This window comes from Montipora capricornis, chromosome 1 (assembly GCF_036669925.1).
Source record: "Montipora capricornis isolate CH-2021 chromosome 1, ASM3666992v2, whole genome shotgun sequence".
In the NCBI taxonomy this organism is placed as follows: Eukaryota; Metazoa; Cnidaria; class Anthozoa; order Scleractinia; family Acroporidae; genus Montipora; species Montipora capricornis.
Window position 1 is genome coordinate 49,232,069 of NC_090883.1, and position 25,000 is coordinate 49,257,068.

Here is a 25,000-nt window from a genome sequence, read left to right on the forward strand (position 1 = left end):
TGTGACAGTGGATGCCCTTGCACCTTATACAGAATGACAAGCATCTTCAAGCCAAAGAATCAAGAAGAAATGCGATATAACAATGCACATAGGCGCACTATAGGTGTATTATTGAGACATGCTCAGTTGAAGCGACGCTTTCCAAGTCTGCACTTCGGATTGACGTGACCTCTGCAGTGTTGCACAATTCTGCCTTTAAGCATCAAGAACAAGATTTTGATGAAGGCACCCAAGATTTAAAATTTTGGTTTCTGGTGAAGCAACTGAGTTGGTATGGGGAGATTGGGTCGGGCAAGATGGTGGAGTAGACGTGTTAGCTCCGTTCTTGGATATGGCACATGGCCAAAAATATTAAAAGAAAAACGTGGAAAAGCTCCTCAACTTCTCGCCCGATGACAAAAGGATAAAACATAACGTATCATTCACAGATTCTGAGCGTAGTAGCGAGTCGGATGAGGTGCTCACTTTGCTGAACATGGCGGAGACAGTAATGCCAAAACTAGACCAAGTGTTACAAAAGCTACAAAAATTAGAAGATCAAATTCAATCAGTGGACGAGAAAATAAGTAGCCTTCAAGGTAAGGTCGAAAGTTTCGAGGTGTTTAAGAAGGAGACAGAAACGAAGATTAAAGGGCTTGAAGACGGTTTGAACTTCGCTAATGCAGAAAGAGAGTCGTTCAAGAAGAATTTTCAAGAAATACAGAGTCAAGGTCACCTTCTCAGAGACGAGATACTGTATATGGAGTTTTATCAGCGGCGTGAGAATCTTGGTTTCTTTGGAATTAAAGAAGAAAAAGATGTAAACGAAGACACGAGGGAGGTTTTGGTTGATTTTTTAAAAACCGAACTCGGCGTGGAAGATGCTGATAATATAGAATTTCACAGGGTACACCGAGTTGGGAAGCGGACTTCCTCTGTTGGAAAGCCTAGACAAATAATTGCGCGTTTTTTAAGATACCCTGATCGTGAGGAGGTCATGTCAAAGGCAAAGAAATTGAAAGGTAAATATTTTGGAATCTCACCGGACCTTCCAAAAGAAATTCTAGAGCGTAGAAAGAAGAAGATGCATCGTTTTAAAAAGGCAAAAGAAGAGGGTAAGACCGTCTATTTTAGTAGGGCGGAGCCTGATAAGTTGTTTATTGACGGTGTTCAAATATAAAAACGTAAAATCTAAAACTTCAGGTCATGTATAAAACTATTTCTTTACCAAATTTGCATTATTTTTTCCAAGAACTGGGGTTTTTTGTTTGTATTGTTACTAGGTGTTATGAGGATTGCAAGACCCTTTGTGTTAATAGCTCTGTATTTAACAGCTTTCGCTGGATACTTTTTTAACTATGTAATTGTGCGTCGTAGTTTTGCTTTGTGCCATTTGTTGTTGTTTTTTTTTCGCATTTTAGGGGACTAACTTTATATTGTTCTTGTGTGAGGGACATGCAGTGCACCCATGGCTTGAGCTTCATGTATGCAGATGCCTCTTGACGTATTTATTGTTCCGTTCTCTTTACTGAAATGACTCTTTGAAATCTTCACAAAGCGGAATTTAAATTTTAGAATTTTATCTCTAAATGTTCGGGGGATTCGCTCTTTTGACAAAAGAAAGGCACTTTTTTACTGGTTAACAAAAGAGAGATCCGATATTATCTTTTTACAAGAAACTTATAGTACTCCAGACGTCGAAAAGTTTTGGAAGTCGCAGTGGAGGGGCGACATTTTCTTTAGTCATGGTTCGGAGCACAGTAGGGGGGTTATGATTTTGGTTAAGGAGAAATTCGATTGTGATATTGAAGAACGCCAAGAAGATGAACAAGGAAGATTTATTATTTTGAAAGGTGTCATTCAGGGATATAGTTTTGTTTTTGTCAATATTTATTCCCCAAATAAGACCAAAGATCAATGCATCTTCTTTGAGGAAATTCAAAAACAACTCGATAAATTAGAATTAGAGGATAATTGTGAAGTTATTATTGGAGGCGATTTCAATGTTATTTTCGATGCTGAGTTGGATGGAACTGGAGGCAAACCTCAAGTAAGAGAATCCTGTAAAAAAATTGAAGATTTGTGTTCATCTTATGATGTGACTGATATCTGGAGAATAAGAAATCCAGATACTAAGCGCTTTACATGGAGACAAAAAAACCCCACAATACAACGCCGTTTGGACTTTTGGCTAATAAGCAGTAGTGTTCAAGAAGAGGTAGAAGATGTAGATATTATTCCTGCAATAAGAACGGATCACTCCGCTATTACAATGCATATAAACGGAATTGAAGAAACGGGACGGGGACCTTCCTTTTGGAAATTTAATTCTAGTCTTTTAGAAGATGATGAATATATCTCTTTTATAACTGAGAATTATAGTGATTGCTTGGAAGATGGAAAAGAGATTCAGGATCCAAGGGTCCTTTGGGACTTCATTAAGTATAAAATCCGTTATGAAACTATTACCTATAGAAAACAGAAGGCTAGAATTAGATGGGAGAAATTATTAGACTTAGAACAAAAAATTAAAGAGTGCACAGCAAAATGCGATAAACAGCCCAGTCAAGAAAACTTGAGTGATCTGGAAATTTTAAAAACCGATATGATAGTCAATATGATTATATAGTGCAAGGAGCAATAATTGGTACGAATATGGCGAGAAAAGTAATAACTACTTTTTGAACTAAGAACATTCCAAAAAGAAAAAAAGTTGTATTAGGAAGTTAGTGGAGTTTAATGATGAATGCATAATGATTCGAAACAAATAATGACAGAGATTCATAGCTTTTATGCCAATCTTTATGATAAAGACTCTTGTCCAAATGGTGGCTTGTCGATTGATGAATTCCTTAAGAATGTAAATACTAACATGTTAACAGACGAGCAGCAGGAATATTTCTTGTCGATTGATGAATTCCTTGAGAATGTAAATACTAACATGTTAACAGACGAGCAGCAGGAATATTTGGAGAAAAAAATTACAACAAACGAATATTTAGAAGCGTTGAAATCATTTGAGAAAAACAAAACACCAGGGAATGATGGATTAACTGTGGAGTTTTATCTTGGCTTCTGGCATCTCATAAAGAAATGTCTCGTCAATTCCTTGAATTTCGCTCACGAACACGGACAACTGTCAAATTCGCAAAAACAAGCTATGATTACGTTGTTGGAGAAGAAAGACAAAGACAGACGTTTTATCAAAAATTGGAGACCGATCTCACTGATTAATGTCCATGTTAAAATCGCATCAAAGGCGATTGCAAGAAAGTTAGAATTGTTTTTACCTGAGCTTATTCATTCAAATCAAAATGGTTTTATTATATCAAGGGAAGATCATTACTTGACGGAGTTCGAACAATTGAAGATGTACTTGAGTTTGCTAAATTTACGGATAGTTCAGGTATTCTTTAGGCAGTTGATTTTGAGAAAGCATTCGACTCTTTGAATCATTCTTCCCTTTTATAAATCTTGGAAAAATTTAACTTTGGAACGCAATTTCTAAAGTGGATCAAAACCTTCTACACTGACGTATCTAGTTGTGTCTTAAATAATGGTTTTATTACTGATTTGTTTGATATTCGTTGTGGCGTTAGGCAGGGCGATCCCTTGTCACCTTTGTTATTTATTTTGGCCATTGAAGTGCTTGCTTGCAGAATTCGGGAGGATAAGGGAACTAAAGGTATTTTAATCAATGAGGAAGAAATCAAACTAACACTGTTTGCTGACGATATGACTTGTTTTCTCAGAGATATCGCATCGTATCATCGTTTATTGGCAACTCTGCAAATTTTTTATAAGTTCTCCAACCTTCGAGTTAATGATGATAAAACGGAGATCTTTGCCATTGGCACACATCACCTGGATCCAACTAAGTTTTCTCATAAAGTACGAAAATCAATTAAAATCCTGGGAATTGTATTTGATTATCATATAGCATCAAGGATGAGAGCCAACTTTGACTTAGTTCTTAAGTCTATCAAAGATATATTGAACATGTGGAAGTGGAGAGAACTTCAACAACTAGGAAGAATTCAGATAGTTAAATCCTTTATTCTACGAAAATTTTTGAGTAAAGGGGCGTTGATTGCAGTTTCGGATGAGTTGATTTAAGAGGTAAAATGTTTGATTTACCTTTTAATTTGGTAAGTTAATGATAAAATATAGCGTTCCGCTCTCATCAACTATATCGAAGATGGTGGACTTAGATGCTAGACATTCAATCGATGATTCAAGCTCAGAGGGTGATGTTATTAAAAAGATTTGTAGATGAAGAAAACAAGAGTTTTTGGAAGATAATACTACAATCTTGGACAAAATTGTTGAGAAAACTCTGCTTTTGAACTAAACTCCGATCACGAGTATGAAAAATAAGCTCTCTTTTTGCCCCCACCCCCCCTGATCAATGTTGCTAGACGAAACAAAGCATGTCGAACCTGGGCTTATCAACATTGGTTGTAGGGGGGAGGGAGATCGCTAATAATGTGCGATATTGAGGACGTAGTGCGCAAAATAACCCCTGTTTTTAATATTCTCAACCCTTTTTGTCCAAGATTGTAGACTATTTTCTTTCTCCAATAGGTGGAAAATTCATTCTTAAGTGTAATTTTGATACAAGAAAGTTGCCTGTCTACCTTCCAGCTTTTTATAAAGAATGTCTTAATGCTTGGTCAGCACTTAATGAATCTCCTATAAATACGTACAGAGGCGTCGTGCATCAAGTTATTTGGAATAATAAATACATAATTGTTCAAAAGCTATCAACCTTTGAAAACAATTTCTATTCTAAAGGAATTATTACGGTCGGTGACCTCCTGTCTGATGCGGGAGTCTTTTTAAAGGGTGCACATGTGTTAAATGCAAATCTTTCTCCATTAGATCGTTTTAAATTAATGGGTATTGTCGATGCAATCCCTCGTGAATGGAGGCAGATCATTAGACAAAGTGCACAACATCTCCCACCCTTACACATCGGTGACACAATTTATTTAAAGTTGGAAAACTCTCAGGTAGTTTTGTTAAAGGTCTCATCCAAATTGCTTTACACTGCTTTTAAAAGCAGAAAACAAGCTCCTCCCCAGCTCAAAAGAAATTGGAGCAAAATATAGTCCTTACCGTTTATAGTTACAATTGAAACTAAAATTCGTGAATTCCAATATAAGATATTGAATAATATAGTCTTTACAAATGAAAAGATGTTTAGGTTAAAAATGATTGATTCGCCTTTATGTACATTTTGCAAACGAGATATTGAATACATTGAACATCTATTTTTTTACTGCAATGTGACGAAGACTTTTTGGGAAGCTTTTTGTTCTTGGCTTAGTAATTGTAACATTAACATACAATCCTTCAAAATAATAGAAATTTTGTTTGGAATATTCAATATAGGAGACGACTTTATTATATTAAACCATCTGATATTGACAGCTAAATTGTATATTTATAGATGTAAGTTAAATAGTGTACATCCGATTTTACGAGTTTATAAGGCCAAGATTAAAGCTGTATACCAAGTAGAGAAAAAGATAGCAAGTAGGCGGAACAAACTAACTAAACATACCAAGAAATGGGAAAAGCTTTTGGCATATGGATATGTAGGCTTGTAGTGTGGGTGTTCTCCATGTGTCCCTCTTATGACTTTTTATTATTATTATTATTATTATTATTATTATTATTATTAGTCTTTGATAATAATGATGATGATGATGATAATTGTTATTATTATTATCTCGCAGTATAAAACTTTGGAATGCTGTCGACATTATGAGTAGTATAGGGCGCATAACGTAACCTACACCACTTGAGAAGCTACAATTAGAAGTAAAAAAAAAAAAAATTAAGTACGGAACCTAGTACAATTCTAATATACATAATGATATGAATCTCTCTACTTAGAGAGCCAATTCAGAATATTATTAAATTCTATACTCTGTAAAACCTGCGCAAAAATATGATGATATCATTATCTCTACTAAAAGCCTATTTAGAAAATTATTCAGTTTTATACTCTCATTATCTCTAATAAACCTACACGAGGCCATCATAATTCGGTTATCTCTACTAAAAGCCTATTTAGAATCATATCAAACTCTTATCCACTATAAAAACTACGTAGAAAATAATTAAAATACAGGTTTTGCGACAACCCTTGTGTTTCTGGATTTCAGAAGAAAAAAGAAAACCTAAAGTCTAGTGTCCTTCTCGCCCTAACTAAGTATTTATCTTAAATGTTCTGGCAATGTTCAAAGTGTTTGAGATGACCGACTTCTGCATCCGCTCAAGTACACCCCGTGCTCTCGCTCCTATTAGCTTCCTCACCGACTTCTCTAGGTGTTTAGAATAAACACCCAGTACGTCAATTTTTATGTTGTACTGTTCAACCCTGTAACCATTGCATCTCTGCTTCCGCTCCCACATCATGGGACCATACTTGAGCGTCTTTTCCTCATCTTTCTTGGCTCAACTCTCAATCCATGGGCAGCTCATTTCAATTGTGTAAAGTTCTTTCCTCTCGTGGCTGACAAGACGCGCGTCTATCCGATTTGCTCTTACTTCGTTGTGCTCTGCATAGATGGGAATATCCCAAAACGCTTCACTCGTGGTGTTCTGGTAGGCTGGTTTTGGCATCGCCGGTGAGTACCATGGTGGAACCTCTTCTATCAACTCATGCTCTCGGAGGAGCTCAAAAAACAGAATCTTCAAGGCTGCATTATGCCTGTATAGGTACTTGGTTTGTGCCAGGGAGGAACATCCAGCCAATACATGTGCAACGCTCTCAGCTACCTTCCCACATAACCTGCATAGGACTTCACCGTCGGTGGAGGTTTGCGTCTTTCCCTTTGTGTAGAGCTTCGTAGGTAACAACTGCTCATATAGCTCATACATGCCCGCGATGGTATATGTAGGGCATGTAGCCCAACCTTTTAGCCATGCAAAGCAGCTGGTTATGCTTAGGCTATCATCGTCCCATCTGATACGGAATAACTTTCCTTGCCACCTTTTTTCTTTAGCGATCTCCAAGAACGGCATCTCTTGAGATTTCTTCAGCAGATTCCCAGCTCTAGCTGCAGTCACCACCTTTCCTTCCGTTGTAACACACACGGGATTTAGGATATCAAGCTGAAGTGTGATGTTAAGTTCTTCAGCGTACTTGGCTGCTTCCTTTACAAGCGACTGGTGACCTGATGCCATGGCGTGTTCTTCAAATTCTCTGACTGCTACCACAGTCTGGTCCGAATTCTGATACTATTTCAGTAGCGATTTGATTTTAGTGATCTTATACTCGTGTTCGACTGATTGCAGGCCTCTACCCCTTTTCTCCCTCGGTAGGTATAACAAAGAAGTTAGGCTGGCTGGGTGCTTGCCACCGTTCTCAACTATGATCTTCCGAGCTGCTCTGTCCACACCTCTTAACTCTGATAGAGACAAATGTTGTGTCCACATTAAGTACCGCAGCACCGGGAGTGCATACTGATACGTTGCCTGTACACGGTTACAATCAAATAGGGTCTGGACCATATAATAGATATCCTGCGTAGATACTCTTTAGCCGCACACGCTAGAGCCAGCCGTTCATCCTGCCGAACGTTCTCCAGAACCCCCAGGAACTTGTAGTGTTTTCCCTGCCCAAGATCCGTGATGGTAGTTGTCTCGTCCATCGTCATACCAGACTCGTCTAACACTTGGGCTCCTCTCTTCACGTGTACCACTGAGCACTTTTTCTGATTCCAGTGAAGGCCAATATCTTGCATCGCTCCTCTAGTTTCCTTCAGCACTCGGTTCAGCTTGCTCTCGGAGGCAGCAAAGACCTTCAGGTCGTCGATATACAGGAGATTGGTGACTTTGACTCCTACAGGCTTGGATAACCGGTATCCCTCCGTTGCCCGCAGGCGCCACGCTACTGGGTTCAGGCACAGTGTAAACAATCTAGGACACAAAGCGTCCCCCTGGGGTAGCCCCTTCATGAACCTTATTTTTCTGGAAGTCTCTCGCCCTTGCCTTGTTGTAGCTACTACTTTAGTATTCCAGCTCGCACACAACTTGCGTATGACCTTACCCAGCCAGATGGGAAGCCTGTGCACGTCAGTCATTGCGCATAGCCAATCATGGTCGACGGAGTCGTAAGCCTTGCGCACGTCAATCCATGCCATGCTTAAGTTCCGTTTGCCTCTCTGGCAATCCAGCATTACTGCTCTATCGATTAGCAAGTTATCCATCGTACCAAAACACCCTGATTTCGCTCCTCTCTGCTGGCCTTCCATCAGGCCATAATGTTCAAGGTGTTGGTCCACAGGTGCCAGGAGGCAAGATGTAAACCACTTATACATGTTATTTAGACAAGTAATAGGCCTTTGATTTTCACTCAGGAACTCGCCTTCTTTCGGAATGAGGGAGGTTTTGCCTTCAGAAAACCACTCGGGGTAATCTTCGTCGCTTTTAGAAACTTCTTTGAAGCTCTCGACCACACCCTTGTGCAGGGTGCCAGCATGTTTCCACCAAAAGTTAGTAATTTTATCAGGCCCTGGCGCGCTCCAGTTGCGCTTCTTGGACAGGACTTTGACCGCTTCCGCTACTTCGAGAGCCCATTCGCTGGCCGTTGGTGGTGGTACTTGCTCGTAGATCGCGATCTTTACTTCCTGCAACCAGGCCACGTTCTTATTCCCAGTCCCTCTCTCCTCCCACAACTCTCTCCAAAACCCGCTCGCCTCTTCAATGTTTTCAAACATTCGCGAATCATCTCGAGCACGTTTTCCAGGATCTGTATTATTATTATTATTATTATTATTATTATTATTATTTTTATTTTTTTTTTTTTTTTTTTTTTACTATTGTTGTTCAAATTATTGTAAGAGTGTAAGTGTAGTAGTGTTATCTTATAATTGTTATTTACTTAGTTGTAATTAGTAGTCTATTTTGTTTTGATATTGTAATTAATAGTGTGATTTGTATTTTTAGTAATTCATAATCGTTGTATGTGTTTAGGTGTAACAAAATAATAAAAAGTTTTAAATTACAAAAAAAAAAACTGAGTTGCGATGCCAGACAGCTGCTAATTATGTCACAGTACTTTTCTTAATTAAATTAATCAATCAATGTAATTTATAAGAGTTCCAAACAGAATGGAAAACAAACGACAGGTGTCATTACATTTAATTTAAGTAGCAATGTTTAGTCCTACACAAAATAACGGTGACGGTTTCTTCTCTTTCAGTGTCGTAATCCGGTGGCAACTTTAATCCGTCTTTTGAGAGCAACAGTTTTTCTTTCTCGCTAAACCTAGTGTTTTTGACTGCATTTAAAAGGAATCATGTTGAATCAAAAGCTCCAAAATGTGCATATAAATTCTTTAAAAGACCAAGAATTCACCTATTCAAGATTCACCTACCACTTGAAGAATTCACAAATTCACCAATGAGATAGCCTGCGCAGCAAGCGTTCCTGTTCGACACAAGAACTTCGAAACGAGTTTCCGCACTGGCCTCGCGAAAGTTGGGGCAAGAGACTGAGGGAACGCTTGCAAGAAGACCTCCTATTTTTGAAAAACCCGTTCACGAACGGGCGTTTCTGATTGGTACAGTACAGTCACAATGATTGACAGGTGACAAATTTTCGAACAAATTGTTTTTTGTTATTTCTAGCGTGACAAAGACAATGGCGGAAGATGTGGAAGGTTTTAAATCGTGTGTTGAAGATGAGAGAATCGGGTCTCGGTTTTACGTTGAAAAGGGAGCAAGAACTGTCAATGCGCCATCTCTTTCACTGACTGTATAGATGTAAGCTTGAGTACTATGTCATGGATTGAGACAAGATGAAGACAATTACGCAGCTCTCCCGATAAATGTTCTCTTATTATGAGAAGAAAGCGGCTCCTTTGTACAGTCCTGCGATTTTTTAAGCACTTTTACTCGCTATTTCATCTACGATTTCGTGACGATTTGACCGAAAACGTACCGTGGATATAACTGAACTATCGAGGAGTTCTTCCCGTAATTTCCCGGAGATTTAGTACGATTCATTCCGTCAACCACTCTTCCCCAAGAAATAGCCAGCAAGTCGCACTGAAATCGTCGCTGGTTTTAAACTAAAACCTCGTGAATGGTTTCATGGTCAGCCTTGGTGGAGTTTGCATTTAACGGCCTTACTAGCCATCGAACTCTGTAGGGGTTATGTTCCTAAATTTCGTATTTTACCAGCACATAGATTGCTTACATGTTGTGAAAACTGGCTGTTGTTTTCGACAACTTCTATTCCGATCGCTCTGCAAATATAAGCTAGAATTTGTCCGTAAGCCTGTGTAGTAATTTCCCGTCAAATACATTGACGTCAAATACATCACGTGGGGTGTGACGTACTTCGCACATGCTCGATAGAAAATCAAACGGTTGCTCGCAGTGGTTTATCTCTCGGGAAGCGTGGGAGAAACCAACTGCTCGCAGGGTAATTCTGCGGTAATCGCTCGGTGCTTCCTTGGTGCCTCGGTTTGTTTTGACAGAAGTCAATACGTGTTAGTATCGCGATCTTCTTATAGTTTTGCCTATGGGCGAGCCGTCAATATTTCGTGGTATTGCCGTCTCACTTTTGTGGCCTGTGATTGGTTGTAATGTTGAAATTGACGTCGTACGCGTTGCACTGAATTGGGTTGCTGACGTACGCAAACAAATACGTTTCGCAGGTAGAAAGAATTGAAATTTCGATCAGGCGTATCTGTTATTGGTTAATTTGTCAATAAGACGTCAATCAGCGTTTGTCATGTTAATCATTAAAAGGTGGGCGGTTTGTCAAAAATAGGGGGTCATCTTGCCCCAACTTTCGCGATGCCAGCGGAAAATCGTTTCGAAGCTCTTCTGCTCTTCTGTCGAACAGGAACGCTTGCTACGCAGGCTACCAATGAGACATTGCTTAGCCATGGACTATAGAATGGAAAAAAGGTCCGGGCCCGTTTTAATGTTGTTTATTTATTTATTTAACTTTGCCAGTCAAACTGACAGAGCGCCACAACAGCTTGCGCCAATTACTGTGGCCCCTTTTTTACCCTCCCAACCATGATACACAAAAGAAGACAGACCACAACACTGGGAACTACTCATAGCGACAAGTGTGTGGGTTCTTTTACATCCCACAGGATTATGAACATTGAAGGGTTGTGAGACGTGGCATACGGCTTATCGTCCTTATCCGGGAATACTAGAGAGTCTAACCATTTGCAGATGTTATTACAAAGGCAGCACTCTCTCCTCAGTTATTTAAAGACCCTGAATGTTGGTCCGGCCGGAGTTGAACTCACGACCTCCTGCGTGACAGCCCGGTGCTCAACCAACTGAGGCACCGGTGCGCGGTGGAGTATTTTAAACATAATCGTAACTATTACAAAATTATCTAACCTGATTACTCCCTAAATTGTACTCCAAATGGAGCTCATCAAGGGGAATTTCTATCTCCAATACTTGGCCTAGGAGTCAACCTTTTCCCGAGTAGATTTATTTAGAGAACGCCTCCCTTGGGAGATTCGGCACGGCCAATGTTGTAAAAGCCAATCAAGCTGTCAGCTTCAAGGGAAATATGATACTTTTCGCCTGAAAAACCTGTTCGTAAAAATGAATTTACTCGGGAAGTGGTTGACTCAAGGAATTAGTGGAGATAGACGCCCTCCTTGATGATTAATGAGCTCCTGACTCCTGACTCCTGACTCCACTACTCCAAAAAATACTACATAATACACCTCTTTTAACCCCCCCCCCCCCCCCCCCCAAAAGAAAAAAATTTGGATAGGCATTGTTTTCGACTTCTCTTGGGACATTTTCATGACCCAGGAGAAATTGCAAGCAATGGTTATGTAAAAGTTTTGAGGGGTAATAGAGGTGTATTATGGGATCGCGGAAGTAGTGAATTACCATTATTAATTTAAATGTAATCTATGGAGACAACTTCTAAACCCCGCATTGGGGGTTATAATGTTCAACAAGGACTGTGTAAAAACAACCGGCTATGAAAGTAGACAAACTGCAAACTACCCTGCCATTTCTAGCACTTAGCCAAAAAAAACCTGATTCAAGAGGGCTACACAGTTTTCCGATGTTTTATTCAAAGAGCTCAAGCAATAATTTCAACGTTTTCTAACTCAACGTCACCGTCAAGTTTCGTCGTACCACCAATAGCCTAAGGGCCAATCGGATTACACGACTCGTTCAAAGATCAGGTGGCTATTACATGGATTATAGAAGTAGTCCAGTATGGTTATTGCTCAACTGTTTCGTTGCACATTGAAGCCACAGACAGGATAAATTTCCACATGAAAGTGCTTGCGCCAAAATTTAAAGTTAAATGTATTAAATGTTACAATGAATTGTGCTTTCGCTCACCCCGGATTCGCTGCCACACAGACCTCGGACATAATACAAGTCAAACTTTGAGTAGAGTGCTTTCACTAGTCCAAAAATCTATGATATAAAAAATGGGTAAGTAGTGACGGATTATTGCATTGCTTTGGTTTTAAATTACGCTTTTTCGAGCTGTTAGTGATTCGTAAGAGACCTCCATAGTTAAGTGAAAGATTTCTTTTGTTTCGACAATAGTATTTACCTTTGTTTTCTTTTTCAAGGCTACAACCACAACCTCCACGCTACTCATCACCCTGTGAATCCGACTCCATGGAACGTGGATGTGTTTTCCAGGAAGGAAGACAACAGTTCGTGTTTGAATAATGCTTTCAAAGAGATTTTACTCGTGATTGTTTACAATTACCCACTCTATGACAGTATTCCATATTTACGTGCTCTTTACAGACCTGCATTTCCTCATCTTTTGTTCTGTGGTCCACCGTCTAGCACATTGAGTGCTGGGATACTCACGGTCGAAATGGACAACGGATTCCTGGCATATGAATGCCTGGGTAAAGCAATTCGGGAGCATCCGGGATATGGAGGTTATTTTTACATCAATGATGACTCTATACTAAAATATTGGAAGTTTGCGGACTTTGATTGGGAAAAGATTTGGGAATCCTCGCAATCTATTGACTCTACTCCCGTTTATGAACCTACACGTGCTAGCAATTGGTCATGGTGGAAAACGGTGTATGGGATTGATAATTGCCGTAGAGCTTACGAAGACGTAGCCAACCTGACCTTACGCGCGAAAAAACTGAATGGGAAAGATCATGTAAGTACGCTTTCTAAAAATGGTAATGGAAGCCCGCGGTGCTTCGGCGGTCGAAGTGATGTTTTTTACATCCCTCGAAAACACACCAGAGCCTTTTCGATTCTCTCACAAACGTTTTATGAGAGAAAAGTTTTCTTAGAAATTGCAGTCCCGACTATGATTCGCTTCATAGAACGAAACGAGAACATTGGTCGATTCCCGGGGTATTACATACCAGGCAACGTCAACGACCCCGGAGTGACTGACGGCAGGTTCTTTTGGTCTGTTTATTTCTCGGACAACAAGTTATGGTTCATTCACCCGTTCAAACTTCATAGGGAGGGAATCGATAGCAAATTTAACTTAGGAATGTTAAAATTTTTTCTCATTGAAAAAGTCAAGTTACTAACAGATTGTAAACCATCTATCCCGTCATCAGGTTGACGGTTTCAATATCGCTGTTCTACAAAATCGAACGGATGTTGGAGTAAATGTTGCAGCCATTTGCCTGGGCCTTGAGAAACCTCCAAATTTTAAAGTGCCCATAACCTAATTTTTCTCACCCTCATCTGAATCTACACACATCTCATAGACGTTTCGCGAAAAAAAAATTGCGATTTTCCCATAACGCGATTTGAAAATGAAATTAGAAAACGTTCAAATTTGCCGCCATTTTGGCTCACCATTCACCTTAGTCTTCTATCGATTCTTCCCGGTCACAATACTGGTGTGACGTAGATTAAGGAACTCGTGACTTCAAGTGAAAAAAGAATAGCGATATAAACAGTATAGTAAGGAATAATTCCCTTGAAAATGCCTAAAATATGCGTAACCATTCCATGTAACAACACAGCTGAGCCTAAAAAAAGAATAAGTATACGTAGGAATCCGCTTCGACTCGCAAAACGCAATACCTCAAAAAAGAAGGAAAAATGGCTGCAGATTTTGTCTTGGTAAAAAGAAGCCCGGTTAAACTTCTTCACTGTGCCAGATTCACTTCAAAGAGTATGACTTTCAGTATTGTATGGACAGCAAAACGAAAAGATCGTTGAAGGCGGATGAGATTCGCTTACAGGAACAGACATAAGCGTTGACTTTAATTCCCTCGCGAGACCTCCCTTATCCTCTTGTTCTTTTCTGTAATTTTGTAGCCATTCCTCGTCTGCTAATGGTTCTTCCACCTAGGGTTCTGTGTAGTTCTGGGTTTCAGTGCTAGCGCTGACTGACTCGTCGAGACCGGCAACTACTCGCCTCAAATTTTTTAAATCGCCAGTTTATTCACTTCCAGATTCAGAGGCACTTTCCTTGATGATAAATATAGGCATGATTGATTTTTTGTTTACTGAAAAATAACAAAGACGATCGCTGAGCGATACCTTGGCGTTGATTAGTAAGAAAAGGTAAGACCCACACCAACAAGCATTCCTTAATCTACGTCACAGCGGGTCCGTGAGGTCCTAACCAGCGGAAGAGGTGTACCAAATAAAAGTATGATTGAAAAAATCGTAGAAAATTCGCCTCTCGCTGGAATTGAAAAATTCTTTCGCCTAAGTTCATTTTTTAATATGGACTTTCAAATAAGAAAATAAATTTTTTTACGTTATGGGCACTTTAAGCTTTTACAGTTTGATAATGAGCGAAATATCCGCCATTAAAAACAATAGATTTAATTAGCATTAACAGTGCCTTCTGCACACCCCGCACTTGCGTTTGACATTTTGGTACATTTCTGTGCGTTCTCGTCCTGACAAGGACGTGAAATGACCATTTGGGGTTATGTGGAGGACTTAAACATACGAAGATTGAATTTCAATTTTCTCTCCCATCATTTTATATCGTTCTCACGAATCTTACTCCAGGAAAATATAACATCAGGTGCTAACTATCAATCCAAGGAAAGTTGATAAGCAGAACAGTGGTAGAGCTCTATCAATTAATGATCATGATATTAAAATAACCGAACTTACAAAACTGTTAGGGGTTTAGATCGATGACTACCCTGGGTACCAGAGGCTTTTCATGCGCGGTTTCCGGTTTCGAGTCTTCAAAGTGACCCCGCGCGAAAAGCGAGGTTTTTCTCGCGGCTTCGCCGCTCGTGTCTTCGGCCGAAGACAACAAAGCTCGTCCTCATAGTTTTTTCGCCGCTCGTGTCTTCGGCCGAACAACGCGAGAAAAACTTCTGGTACCCAGGGTAATCGATGACTCACTGGACTTCAGTAAATATTCAGTGAGCTCTGCGTTAAGGCTAGCCAAAGAGTCAGGGTGCTAGTGCGCCTACGAAATTTAATGACATGCCAGGCTAACCTTGCATTATACAAGACCTCCATGCTACCACATTTAAAATATTTCCACCTAATCTGGAATTGTTGTGGATCATCCGACAGTGTAATGTTAAAGCGCATTCAAGAGCGCGCGTTAAGGGCAGTGTTCATATCTTCGGAAACTTAAAGCGGAGCTCAGAGGCACGAAGCGCGCCAGCAGAGCAACATGGGTAAGATTTTTTGGGAAATCTATCTATGCGAGAAATTTTGGTTATGACGTCTCTTACGTTCGCCCGTCCGCCCGTACAATGGAGAGTTTAAGACCTACGACGCGACGGCAACGAAAACGTCACAAATTTTGCATATTTAATCAGCAAAAACAGTAGCTTTGCACGCTCTGCACGTCCATTTTTAGTTTTTGTACATTTCTTTCACGTTTTCGGCAAATCTGCAACGTGAATGACCAAGTCTCAAGTTTTACGGAGAACGTGAACAGAAGGTAGCGAATTTGAATTTTCTGTCAGAGATTCAATACCGCACCTCCTAATTCAATTCCTGGAAAGTTACACTAGTTTTTACACGTCAGACAAGCCGACATAATGACGAAAAAGATTAATAAACCTGAACTTGCAATTTTAAATGACGCGTTCGTTACCTTCGCGTCGCAGATCTTAAACTCCCTAATAGCAGATTACGAGAGCTGCTACGTTACTGCTTTGTTTTCAGCTTGGGTATCGGACCAATCAAATTATACGTTACGCGAGCTGCTACAACACTGCCGCCCTTACGGACTGTCAGGGTGGGGAGGCAAGAGAGACTTTGGTAGATTGTGCCCGAAAAAAAACTGAGTATATTTAATATGCTTTTAGCAGTGCTCGTATTTTTTAGAAATTATGCCAAAATTATGCTACTTTCTGAAAATTATGCTCTCTGTCAACGAAATTATGAAGATGCTACTTAGATCTTGAGTAAAATAAAGATCACCAGTAGCTTAACTCTATCAATTCTGACTTTAATGAACATTCATATAGTCCACCTTCCAGTCTTCCAGTCTTTAGCGTCGCAAATACGCATGTGCGCACCTCAAAAAGCCAAATAATTAACATAATGCTATCAAAATCATAATGCTATCAAAATCAACCGTTTCTGGGTTTTGAATCCGGGTCAGAAAGTTTTAGCCCGCATATTTGTTTTAGACGTCATCCAAGCAGAGCCCTCAGTTCAGTACAAAGACGACTATACATGTTAATCTCTGTGTTATCGGTTATTGTACTGAAGCATTACGCAAGCCTGTAGATAGTCCACGAGAGCATGCTCTTGTGAATCGTTAAACGATGAGTAGAGAATACTCGTTCAGCGGCTCGAGACGAGGGCTGCACCAGCAGTACCTTCATAACAGCAGACGACCAATGGGGTAGGTTGTCAGATTGTTGGTCGCTGGAATTGCCGAAAGTAGATGTACTCGAGGACGACGCCATCTTTGATCTGTGGCCTGAGGGGCCAAGCCGCCGAGCCATAAGCGTGGTGACTTGAGGTGAGTCATGCACAGGATTACCTGGTCTGCCAGACCATATTTGACCATGGGCCTTAGCACATACCTCAACATTTTCCAAAAACAATAGAGAAATAAAACACAAACTGAATTATTCTAGAACTATTATGGGTTTTTTTTTTGTTTTCAACGCATAAAAGCTCGGATTATGCTAGCAGTGCTAAACTGAAATAAAGGCTTAAAATAATGCTCGTTTTGCTAAATTATGCTTACAATTATGCTAGCACAATCTACCAAAGCCTAGCCGATAGCCTCTGGGGTCCTCTGGGGACGGGAGTGTTTCGCGTGGCAGCGTTGCATTTGGCCACCAGCGTTTTTCTGGCGGGAAATCACATTAGTGACGAGCAAATGGATAAAGAGCTAGAAATTCGAAGAAAATCGAAAGAGCATGAGACAACAGGCGACAAAATAAGAGAAATTTAAGCGAATATAGCCTTGAGAGAGGCCAAGGAAGGAGAAGAAGAGAAAATTTCAATGAAAATCACCGTAAAGGTGAGAGAAGTAGAGCGAGAGACAACATTTATTTACAACGGTTAGCTTTCACGTAATGTTTTCCTCAGTTCTTAACATAGGTCTCGCTGCCTCACATATTTTGTAAAACTCACCAAAAAACGAAGAAGGCCTGAAAACGTTTGCAATTCCGTGTTGGCAGAGATTATTACATGTCTTTTTGTGTGAAATGTTTGTCCAGTCGTGAGCTGCTTTGTTTGACTGGTAAATTGCAGTCGAGTAAGCGAATTTACTAGTAAGGGACTGTGCAATAATTATCAGGAAGGGGGGGTCCTAAAATGAGCTTCACCAAAGGAAAAATTCGATAGGTCCCCCCCTCCAGCAGCGTCAGGATTAGCTGTGACCCCCCCCCCCCCCCCATCACGTTCTCTCAAAATTATGATGTGCCCCCCCCCCCCCCCCCCCCCTCTCTAACCCGTACCTTTAAATATTGAAAAACTTGGGAACAGATACCAATAACTTTTATCCGACAATCCTGCTTGTGCAGGAAGGTCTTTCTGTGAGGATTACAAGCCAGCTCTCGATGATCACCGCAACATCAGACGTAGCAAACAAGAGGCAAATGATATCCAGGACAAGCTTAATGCTGTCGTAACCAAGTCAGAAAAACACTGAAGACTGGCCTCAGCTGTTTACACAATCTTAATGCTGAACAACGTCATTCAATAAAGTCTCAAGTCGGTTTGAACGTTCTGCATCTTGTAGAAGATCTGGATAGGGTGATGGCTAAATATAAAGCGACATTTCCTATTGGTGCCAAATCTAAAGCATCCAAATCAAGAAAAAAGAAGGAACAGAAGAAAAAAAGGGAGAAGAAGAGGATTGCTGCCTCAGAAAGCCGTAGGACCCGAACCTGTATAATTTTTCGGTCTTTGGGAGGTGAACCCATTGATGACAACTATGAAACAGAAGTATGTGGCATTCCTCAGCTAGAAACTGTAGACCTAGAAACCCCCTCGCTGTTTAAATCAAGAACAGACCTGGCATGTCTGCGGGACCTCTTAAATGCCAAATGTTTTATTGGCAAAGCTCACAACGTGGTTTGTGACTTCTGTGCATGAGCGATTGTTTCAATCTATCATATGTTGACATTCTAAATAAGTTAAAGCATGTGTTTATGTTGATGCAATATTTAGACATTATGGATAGTCAAAGGCGTGGCATCTGTCTATTTGGAAAATGTTTATTTATTCATTATCGAATTTGTGAAATTTAATTAAGACCCCCCCTCAACTTACTTGAGAAATCTAATGTAGAGCCCCCCCCTCCTTTCCATTATTTTAACTTAAGGCCCCCCCCCTCTGGTTTTAGCCCCCCCCCCTCCTGATAATTATTGCACAGTCCCTAACGCTTTAGGTTGACTTTTAAATTAGTACGATTTTTGCTGCTGTTCTAAACTGATGAGAGACGGAGTAAAGATTGACAGTCAAACAGAAAATGTTGTGAAAGAAATTACTGTGCATGTAATTTCAGTTATAATCTAAGAAACTGTGAGTTCGACATCCCAAGATATAATACACAATATGGGAAACACTCTATCAGATTCATAGGCCCCCACAAATTGTCATAGCTTAACCGTAAATTAAGTCATTTAAACGTAAAATTTGAATGTATAATATTTCAAGATTGCTATCAAATAATAAACAATTATTGGATGAGGTTTTTGTGATATCCAGAATAATCAAGGTCGCGGTAAGGGTTATCAGCCGAGGCCGAAGGTGGCCACGACAGTGAGTGGAACTGGTAATTTTATTTCAGAGTTAACTGGAGAGAGTATAGTGTAACGTAAAGTGCTAAATGTCTAGCCCGTAAGAACCAATGTGAGCGTGTGCGTATGCTCTACGGATGGAACTGGGCCCACACAAGGACAGAGAAAAACTCTGACAAGGGTGGGAATTGAACCCACGACCTTCCGGTTAGATCTCCGCCGCTCTACCGACTGAGCTACAAGGTCAGACGGGAGCAGGCCGTGGGAACTGAAGATGTTATAGTCACGGCAATCAACATCTACAAGTATAAGGAAAGGTTCGTTTATACAAACGTTGGCCGTGTAGCACTTATATTTTAAACAGAGTTAACTGCTAAATTTCTATCCCGTATGAACCATGTGAGCGTTAACCCTACTGATTTAGCACTATACGTTACACTATATTCTCTCCAGTTAACTCTGCTTAAAATATAAGTGCTACACGGCCAACGTTTGTATAAACTCACCTTTCCTGGTAATTTATTTGTCAACGAGCAAACATATACAAATCCGAGCGGCTCATGCATAATTCGATTGACAAAAAATTTTAAGCATTAGACAATATGTGCAAAATTGAAAAAAAGCTTGATAAGAAAGTAAATAGCAATAAACAAGTAACTGAAGAAAACATGCCTGGAAGTCATTTTTTTGCTTCTTCACTGACGACAAGCAACACAAAGCGCACGAACATAGCGCGCGAACTTGACATGATTACCCCCAGAAATCATACACCGCGGCCATACACGACATGATAACCCGATACCTTGAGTGACCATGACATGATAACTGTATAATCTGCAGTTATGACGTCACAGACGCTGATTTTTCGAAACTTCACTGTAGGCTTTCGGCCAATCACAAAAGAGTTTGATTGACGGAAACCAAACCGCAGTGCAGTAACACAAATTTGCTGCACTTCAAAAATCTCAACATACACATGTCTCATGGAGAAAAAGAAGCATTTACAGTAGTTCGCTTTTAGGATTGCTCAAGTGAATCTACTGAGGAAACGTTCCCTTGCATTCTGGCATGTTCTAATGCCTCGGTGATCCCGGCGGCTTTCCACCCGTTCAGGACAACTTTCTTTCCTTTTTCGCTTAGTAGGAAATCGTAAATGCTCATTAGCACCATGGCATGGATTGGTTTCAGCGTTGACAGTTTCAAGTCTACCTCGATTGTGGCGACATCTCTGTTCGGCTCCTTTTCCAAAATTGTGGACGTGAAATAATCGTTGAGCCCACGTTTCTCCATTTTCTTTACAGACGCGTTAGCACACAATCGAGGTAGACTTGAAACTCTCAACGCTGAAACCAATCCATGCCAAACATCAGTTTGCCAAAATATCCGACTGAAAGCCTTGCTTCAGATATGTGATGGTATATAGTTAAATTTACGAGTAGCGCCAAGTTGACTATATCGAACTATAAACAACCTCATATCCTACAATCTTCTTTTGAAAAATCTGAACGTTAGGATACTTCACGCCAAGCTGTAATAGCTGCTAACCGAGATTTCGTTGAGCCATTCAGGGGCAGGTTGCGCGAAGCCTTGTTAGCGCTAACCGTTGGTTAAGACTGAGGTATTAAAACTTTTAGGTTTCCATGGCATTTCATGTTGGTTAGCGCTAAACATGCTTCGAGCAACCCGGGCCAGAGCACTAGACACGTAATGTTGGAGGCTGAAAAATTAAGAATAAACCGGACTCTGTTTTTCTCGTTTGTTAAAGCTGCCCATCGTTTGTTAAGCTTGAGAGTTGGACAAAGTTTACGTCGTTTCTTCCAGAAGAAAATATCAAAAATGACTTTTTTTTCGTTCGTATGGTCCTGAGAAAACACTTCCCAAAGGTGTTGATGCGGCTTTACACCGAAAGGAGCGACTCCATGAAGTTCAGATAATGGCGAGATAGTGACGGGACTACGTCGGATCGTGTGCAAAAGATGAATTCGCAAACTAATCGAGTATCGACAAGTTGCTTTTCCGCTACGCGTTTAGTGTTCTAGCTTCATCATGATTGTAATTTCACGTTAAGCAACGCTTTAATATCGTCCATTTCTCATTGTACGCTTTTCTCTGTTGATGTGAAAATAAACTGAGTCAAGATGGAGTTGCAGGAGTTGCAGGAGTTCTTTCTAGAGCGGCGCAAACCGGCTTCGGCCAGCCCGCGAAAAGTTCTCCCCATTGCAAGGTGCAGCCGCGTTGAAAAAATTGTTTTCCACTTTTTGTGGTAAACAATGATATGCGCTGAGGGACAACGGGCCCTCCGTAGTGAAAAACAAGATTACTCAGTTCTCTGTTGGGGAAAGGTGTTTTGTGTTTCTGAGTTAGAAGAGAGTGTTTGTCTGTGCGTTCAGCACTATAAAAAATTACGGGAAATTAATGAGGCAAGTTGTTGCTTTGGGGGCCAAATTTCCTTGAGCGACACCTGCTCAGGGAGGCTGACTAAATGTCTCATTACAGTGTTTGAAAGCCTTGTGAAAGGTACCGATAAGTTGTTTATAAACCCCCACATTTGTAACATACACTTATAGTAAAGCAGACACGAAGGAGCGAATACTTTGTAGCAAACATTTTATTCCGCCGAGAAAGGTAAGGAGTAAGCTGACGTTTGTCAGAGTTGATTTCCAAATAAATTGCACACTGCAGTAGGATCTGAATTGTGTACTTAAACTTACATGTAATAGCGACGAGCCTCAGTCAACCTAGACCATACATGTGACAAAAGACATCCAGAAAAAGAGTGGAGTGATCTACTTCCAGAAATTCAAAAACTTCAGGAAGAGAAGGAACGCTTTGATAATTAAAGAATGATAGCAGCGAGGGCCAAGGAACGGCAAAGATAGCCAGAGAAACTTCCTAAAGAAAATCATTCCTTGCGTAATGGAATTCAAGATTGGTAGCACAAGCATTTCAATGGCTTCCAATCAGGGCATTGTAATCTAAATGGCTTCTTCTTTTCATATTGAATAAAAATCGTGGGCATGTATTTAAATGTCTAAACCGTAAAGAAAAAAACAGCAATCATTAACATACTTATTTTTATTAGCAACTTTACTATAGCATAAATAGTAACAAAACAATTAAATTAAACCCCATTTACACGACAGGAAAAAACAGCAAGGCAAGGATGAAAATTGGCAAGGGTAACTTTTACTCTAGGCAAGGCAAGGGTAAATTGTGTAGTGTAAACGGGCAAAGGATGCCTTACCGTACCAATTTAATTTTCGGTTTTGGGACCACGTTTAGAGGTTGACCCGTTTTTGAAGAAATCGGTAAGGCAAGGACGAAAACTGGCACCTTGCCCGTTTTAAAGAAGTGTAAACGTTCCCGCTTGCCTAGAAGCCAATTTCTGATCAATCTGCGCATGTTACAGCTCCACAACGCATGCTCAGAAGTGGTAGTAGATTCAAAATGGCGGAGAAAGGAAAGTGGACTGACGAGGAGGTAGGAAAGTTAATGGACTTTTGGGCTGAGGAAACTATTCAATTTTCCTTGGATAATGCTAAAACTCTGAAGGAGAAAACGTCAGTGACTGTACAAGACTCTACAAATGCAACTTGAGCAACAAGGTAGGAAACCTAGTTTTTATACGACATTCACGGATCAGTCGGTGTCAACATTTCTGAGAATTGTTTATAGAAAATGAAATACTTCTAAAAGACAGCGTCTCTTCTATTTTCAATAGGCGTCAAATGTGATGTAAAGGCGATTATAAGCAAAATACGGAAACTTCGTGAAAAGTATAAACAGGAGAAGAAGAGAGAAGAGTGGGAGAGCTCGAGAGCGAAAATGGAAATTCTTCAATAAAATGGACGGCATAATGGGTCACAGGGCTAACATTTCGCCACCTCTGGTCCTTGATTCAAGTACTGACTAGACTGAGGAAGGCAACATGTCATATTCGGAAGATGTCATTATGCATCATGGTAATTCCGTTTTGCTTTATCTAAAATTTATATTAAACTGTTGATTGGCCATGGGTATGTGCAGGGTGCACATAGACCATCATGTGAAAGGAGTAAGAGGTTCCGCACTTGCTTCGAAGGAGTAAGGATACTGTGGTGATGTACTTTTGTGTAATGATTTCGTAGTTATGAGTGATGCTGAAAGTGATGGTGCTGTCGCAGATGGAGGAGCTACCCCTCCTGTACAAATGGATTCACTTACTGGGGGTCCATCCGAATCATGTTCATCCACTACTCCAACTACAGGTTCGAAGCCAGTCATAAATAAGGTACCCAGTGGGAAAGCATTACCAAAAAGCTGCAGCACCAAAAGGACTAAGTTGGAGAGATCTCTTGAGCTTCTCTGTGACAAGATGATAACCTCGGCAGCTTCAGAAATGGACAGGTACTGAACTTTGAAATTCACTATGTTCAAGCAAGCACAGTGTTGTTTAAAAGTGCTTGCCTTTGCTGCGCACTTATCACTCCTTACCACAAAGAATGTAAGAAATTCAGTGATGTTATTACCAACATTTCAAACGCCATACGATCCTGTCAGAGTGGCATAATAATAGCAACTCAACTGAGATCATAGCAGTCTACTGTCAGTTGCCTTAAAACTTGCAAAATTATTTCTTTGGAGTGTCAGATTTTGAGATAATACAAACTGTGGTTGTGAAGCTACAGTCAGGATTCTCAAGATCTGAGTTCTGTGAAGTCCTGCCTATGATATCAGTGCAATGTGCGCTTGGTTAGTTTTGACTAAATTATGAGATATATCTTCATATTGTTACATAATGGTCTTACAGAGCCTAAGAAATATGACACATTTGCACAATTTCATACAACTCATGTGTGTGGTCATCAGTCGTTGAAACATTGTATCCAAAGAGGTTGTTTTTTGCTCCAAAGATTTTTCAAGATTGAAGAAGAACGGCACAAGCGGGAAATGGCATTACAGTTGGAGCAGACAAAGATAGAGGCCGAGAGGCGACGAGAGGAAAGGCAACACGAGTTAGCAGTTCTTCAACTCTTAACACGCAATGCATATATGCCTACGACAAGCATGCAGTCATCAGCTGGACCTGTGGTATACAGTCCAACTGGGTATGATGATCCAGGCCAACGTGATAGCAGATATGTGGATGGGGCTATGGGACCATGGGTGGAGTAGTAGACGAAAGTGCGCGTTCATATTCGTCATCAGAGTCCAGCTACACACCGTTGTAATGAAAGGCTTTTTTGCAAGTCATACAGTCACGTTTTGTTAAGTCTTTTACGTTCGAAATAGTCAAGGTAACTGCAAGTGTTTTAATATTAATTTTAAAAAGTTGTTTTACTTTGTATTTAACATTTGAAAAAAAGGTTCTCCACGCGATACTCGAAACCTTAGTTATTACGCACTTCACCCAACGAAATCCGGATAATCCTTGACAGTTCATGAACACAAGTCTTTTCTTCGTGAAAAAAATGACATTTAAAAAGACTCAACATATGTACACTGAGGAAACTAAATTATAGACATCAAGAACGGCATTATTGAGTAGCTTCATAAGAGTAATAAGCCTTCATCTGATTATTTTTCTCCTGTTTTCTTATGTTGTGTTTAACATTTAATTTCATTGCTAACAACGTAACTGACTGTTTCAATAAAGCTTCATTGACTCTTATGTATATTTGACAGTTCAAGGTTTCGTCCAAGTTGCTAGGAATGTGTGCCCCTCTCGCAACAAACAATTTTTCAGTACACCAATTTTTTGGTACCATAAATTTCCATTACATTGGGTTGCAATCTTTTCTAGCATACAGGTTGTGACCCTGTTCCAATGTTCTCACCATCTTGAGACATAAAAATGGTCTTAAATGC

The 25,000-nt window shown here is 40.2% G+C and overlaps 3 protein-coding genes across 3 annotated transcripts in view; 2 read left to right on the forward strand and 1 right to left on the reverse strand.

Annotated features, from left to right (window-relative positions):
• LOC138046962 (uncharacterized) overlaps nucleotides 1–13,675 on the forward strand; it is a 38,102-nt gene extending 24,427 nt beyond the window's left edge. Inside the window, exon 3 of the mRNA XM_068893600.1 lies at nucleotides 12,584–13,675. Coding sequence (XP_068749701.1) covers nucleotides 12,584–13,566 — 983 coding nt within the window. The 3' untranslated portion in view covers nucleotides 13,567–13,675. The remainder of the gene's footprint in view (nucleotides 1–12,583) is intronic.
• An 8,947-nt stretch (nucleotides 13,676–22,622) lies between these two features.
• On the forward strand, nucleotides 22,623–24,307 carry LOC138015953 (uncharacterized). The gene is made up of 4 exons (XM_068863097.1): nucleotides 22,623–22,758; nucleotides 22,875–23,115; nucleotides 23,281–23,539; nucleotides 24,046–24,307. The coding sequence occupies exons 2-4, from the start codon at nucleotides 23,082–23,084 to the stop codon at nucleotides 24,305–24,307; spliced, it is 555 nt and encodes a 184-aa protein (XP_068719198.1). The 5' UTR covers nucleotides 22,623–22,758; nucleotides 22,875–23,081.
• A 624-nt stretch (nucleotides 24,308–24,931) lies between these two features.
• The window catches only part of LOC138015959 (uncharacterized), a 699-nt gene continuing 630 nt past the window's right edge, over nucleotides 24,932–25,000 (reverse strand). The window contains exon 1 of the mRNA XM_068863110.1: nucleotides 24,932–25,000. This exon is cut by the window's right edge and continues 630 nt beyond it. Within this exon, the coding sequence (XP_068719211.1) occupies nucleotides 24,932–25,000 (69 nt within the window).

Bases quoted from the DNA above. Each gene is read 5' to 3' on its own strand.
- LOC138015953 (XM_068863097.1), top strand. From the start codon at position 23,082: ATGTCATATTCGGAAGATGTCATTATGCATCATG. The intron at 23,116-23,280 runs GTAATTCCGTTT...ATGATTTCGTAG, and splicing joins AGATGTCATTATGCATCATG to TTATGAGTGATGCTGAAAGT. The intron at 23,540-24,045 runs GTACTGAACTTT...TTTGCTCCAAAG, and splicing joins GCAGCTTCAGAAATGGACAG to ATTTTTCAAGATTGAAGAAG.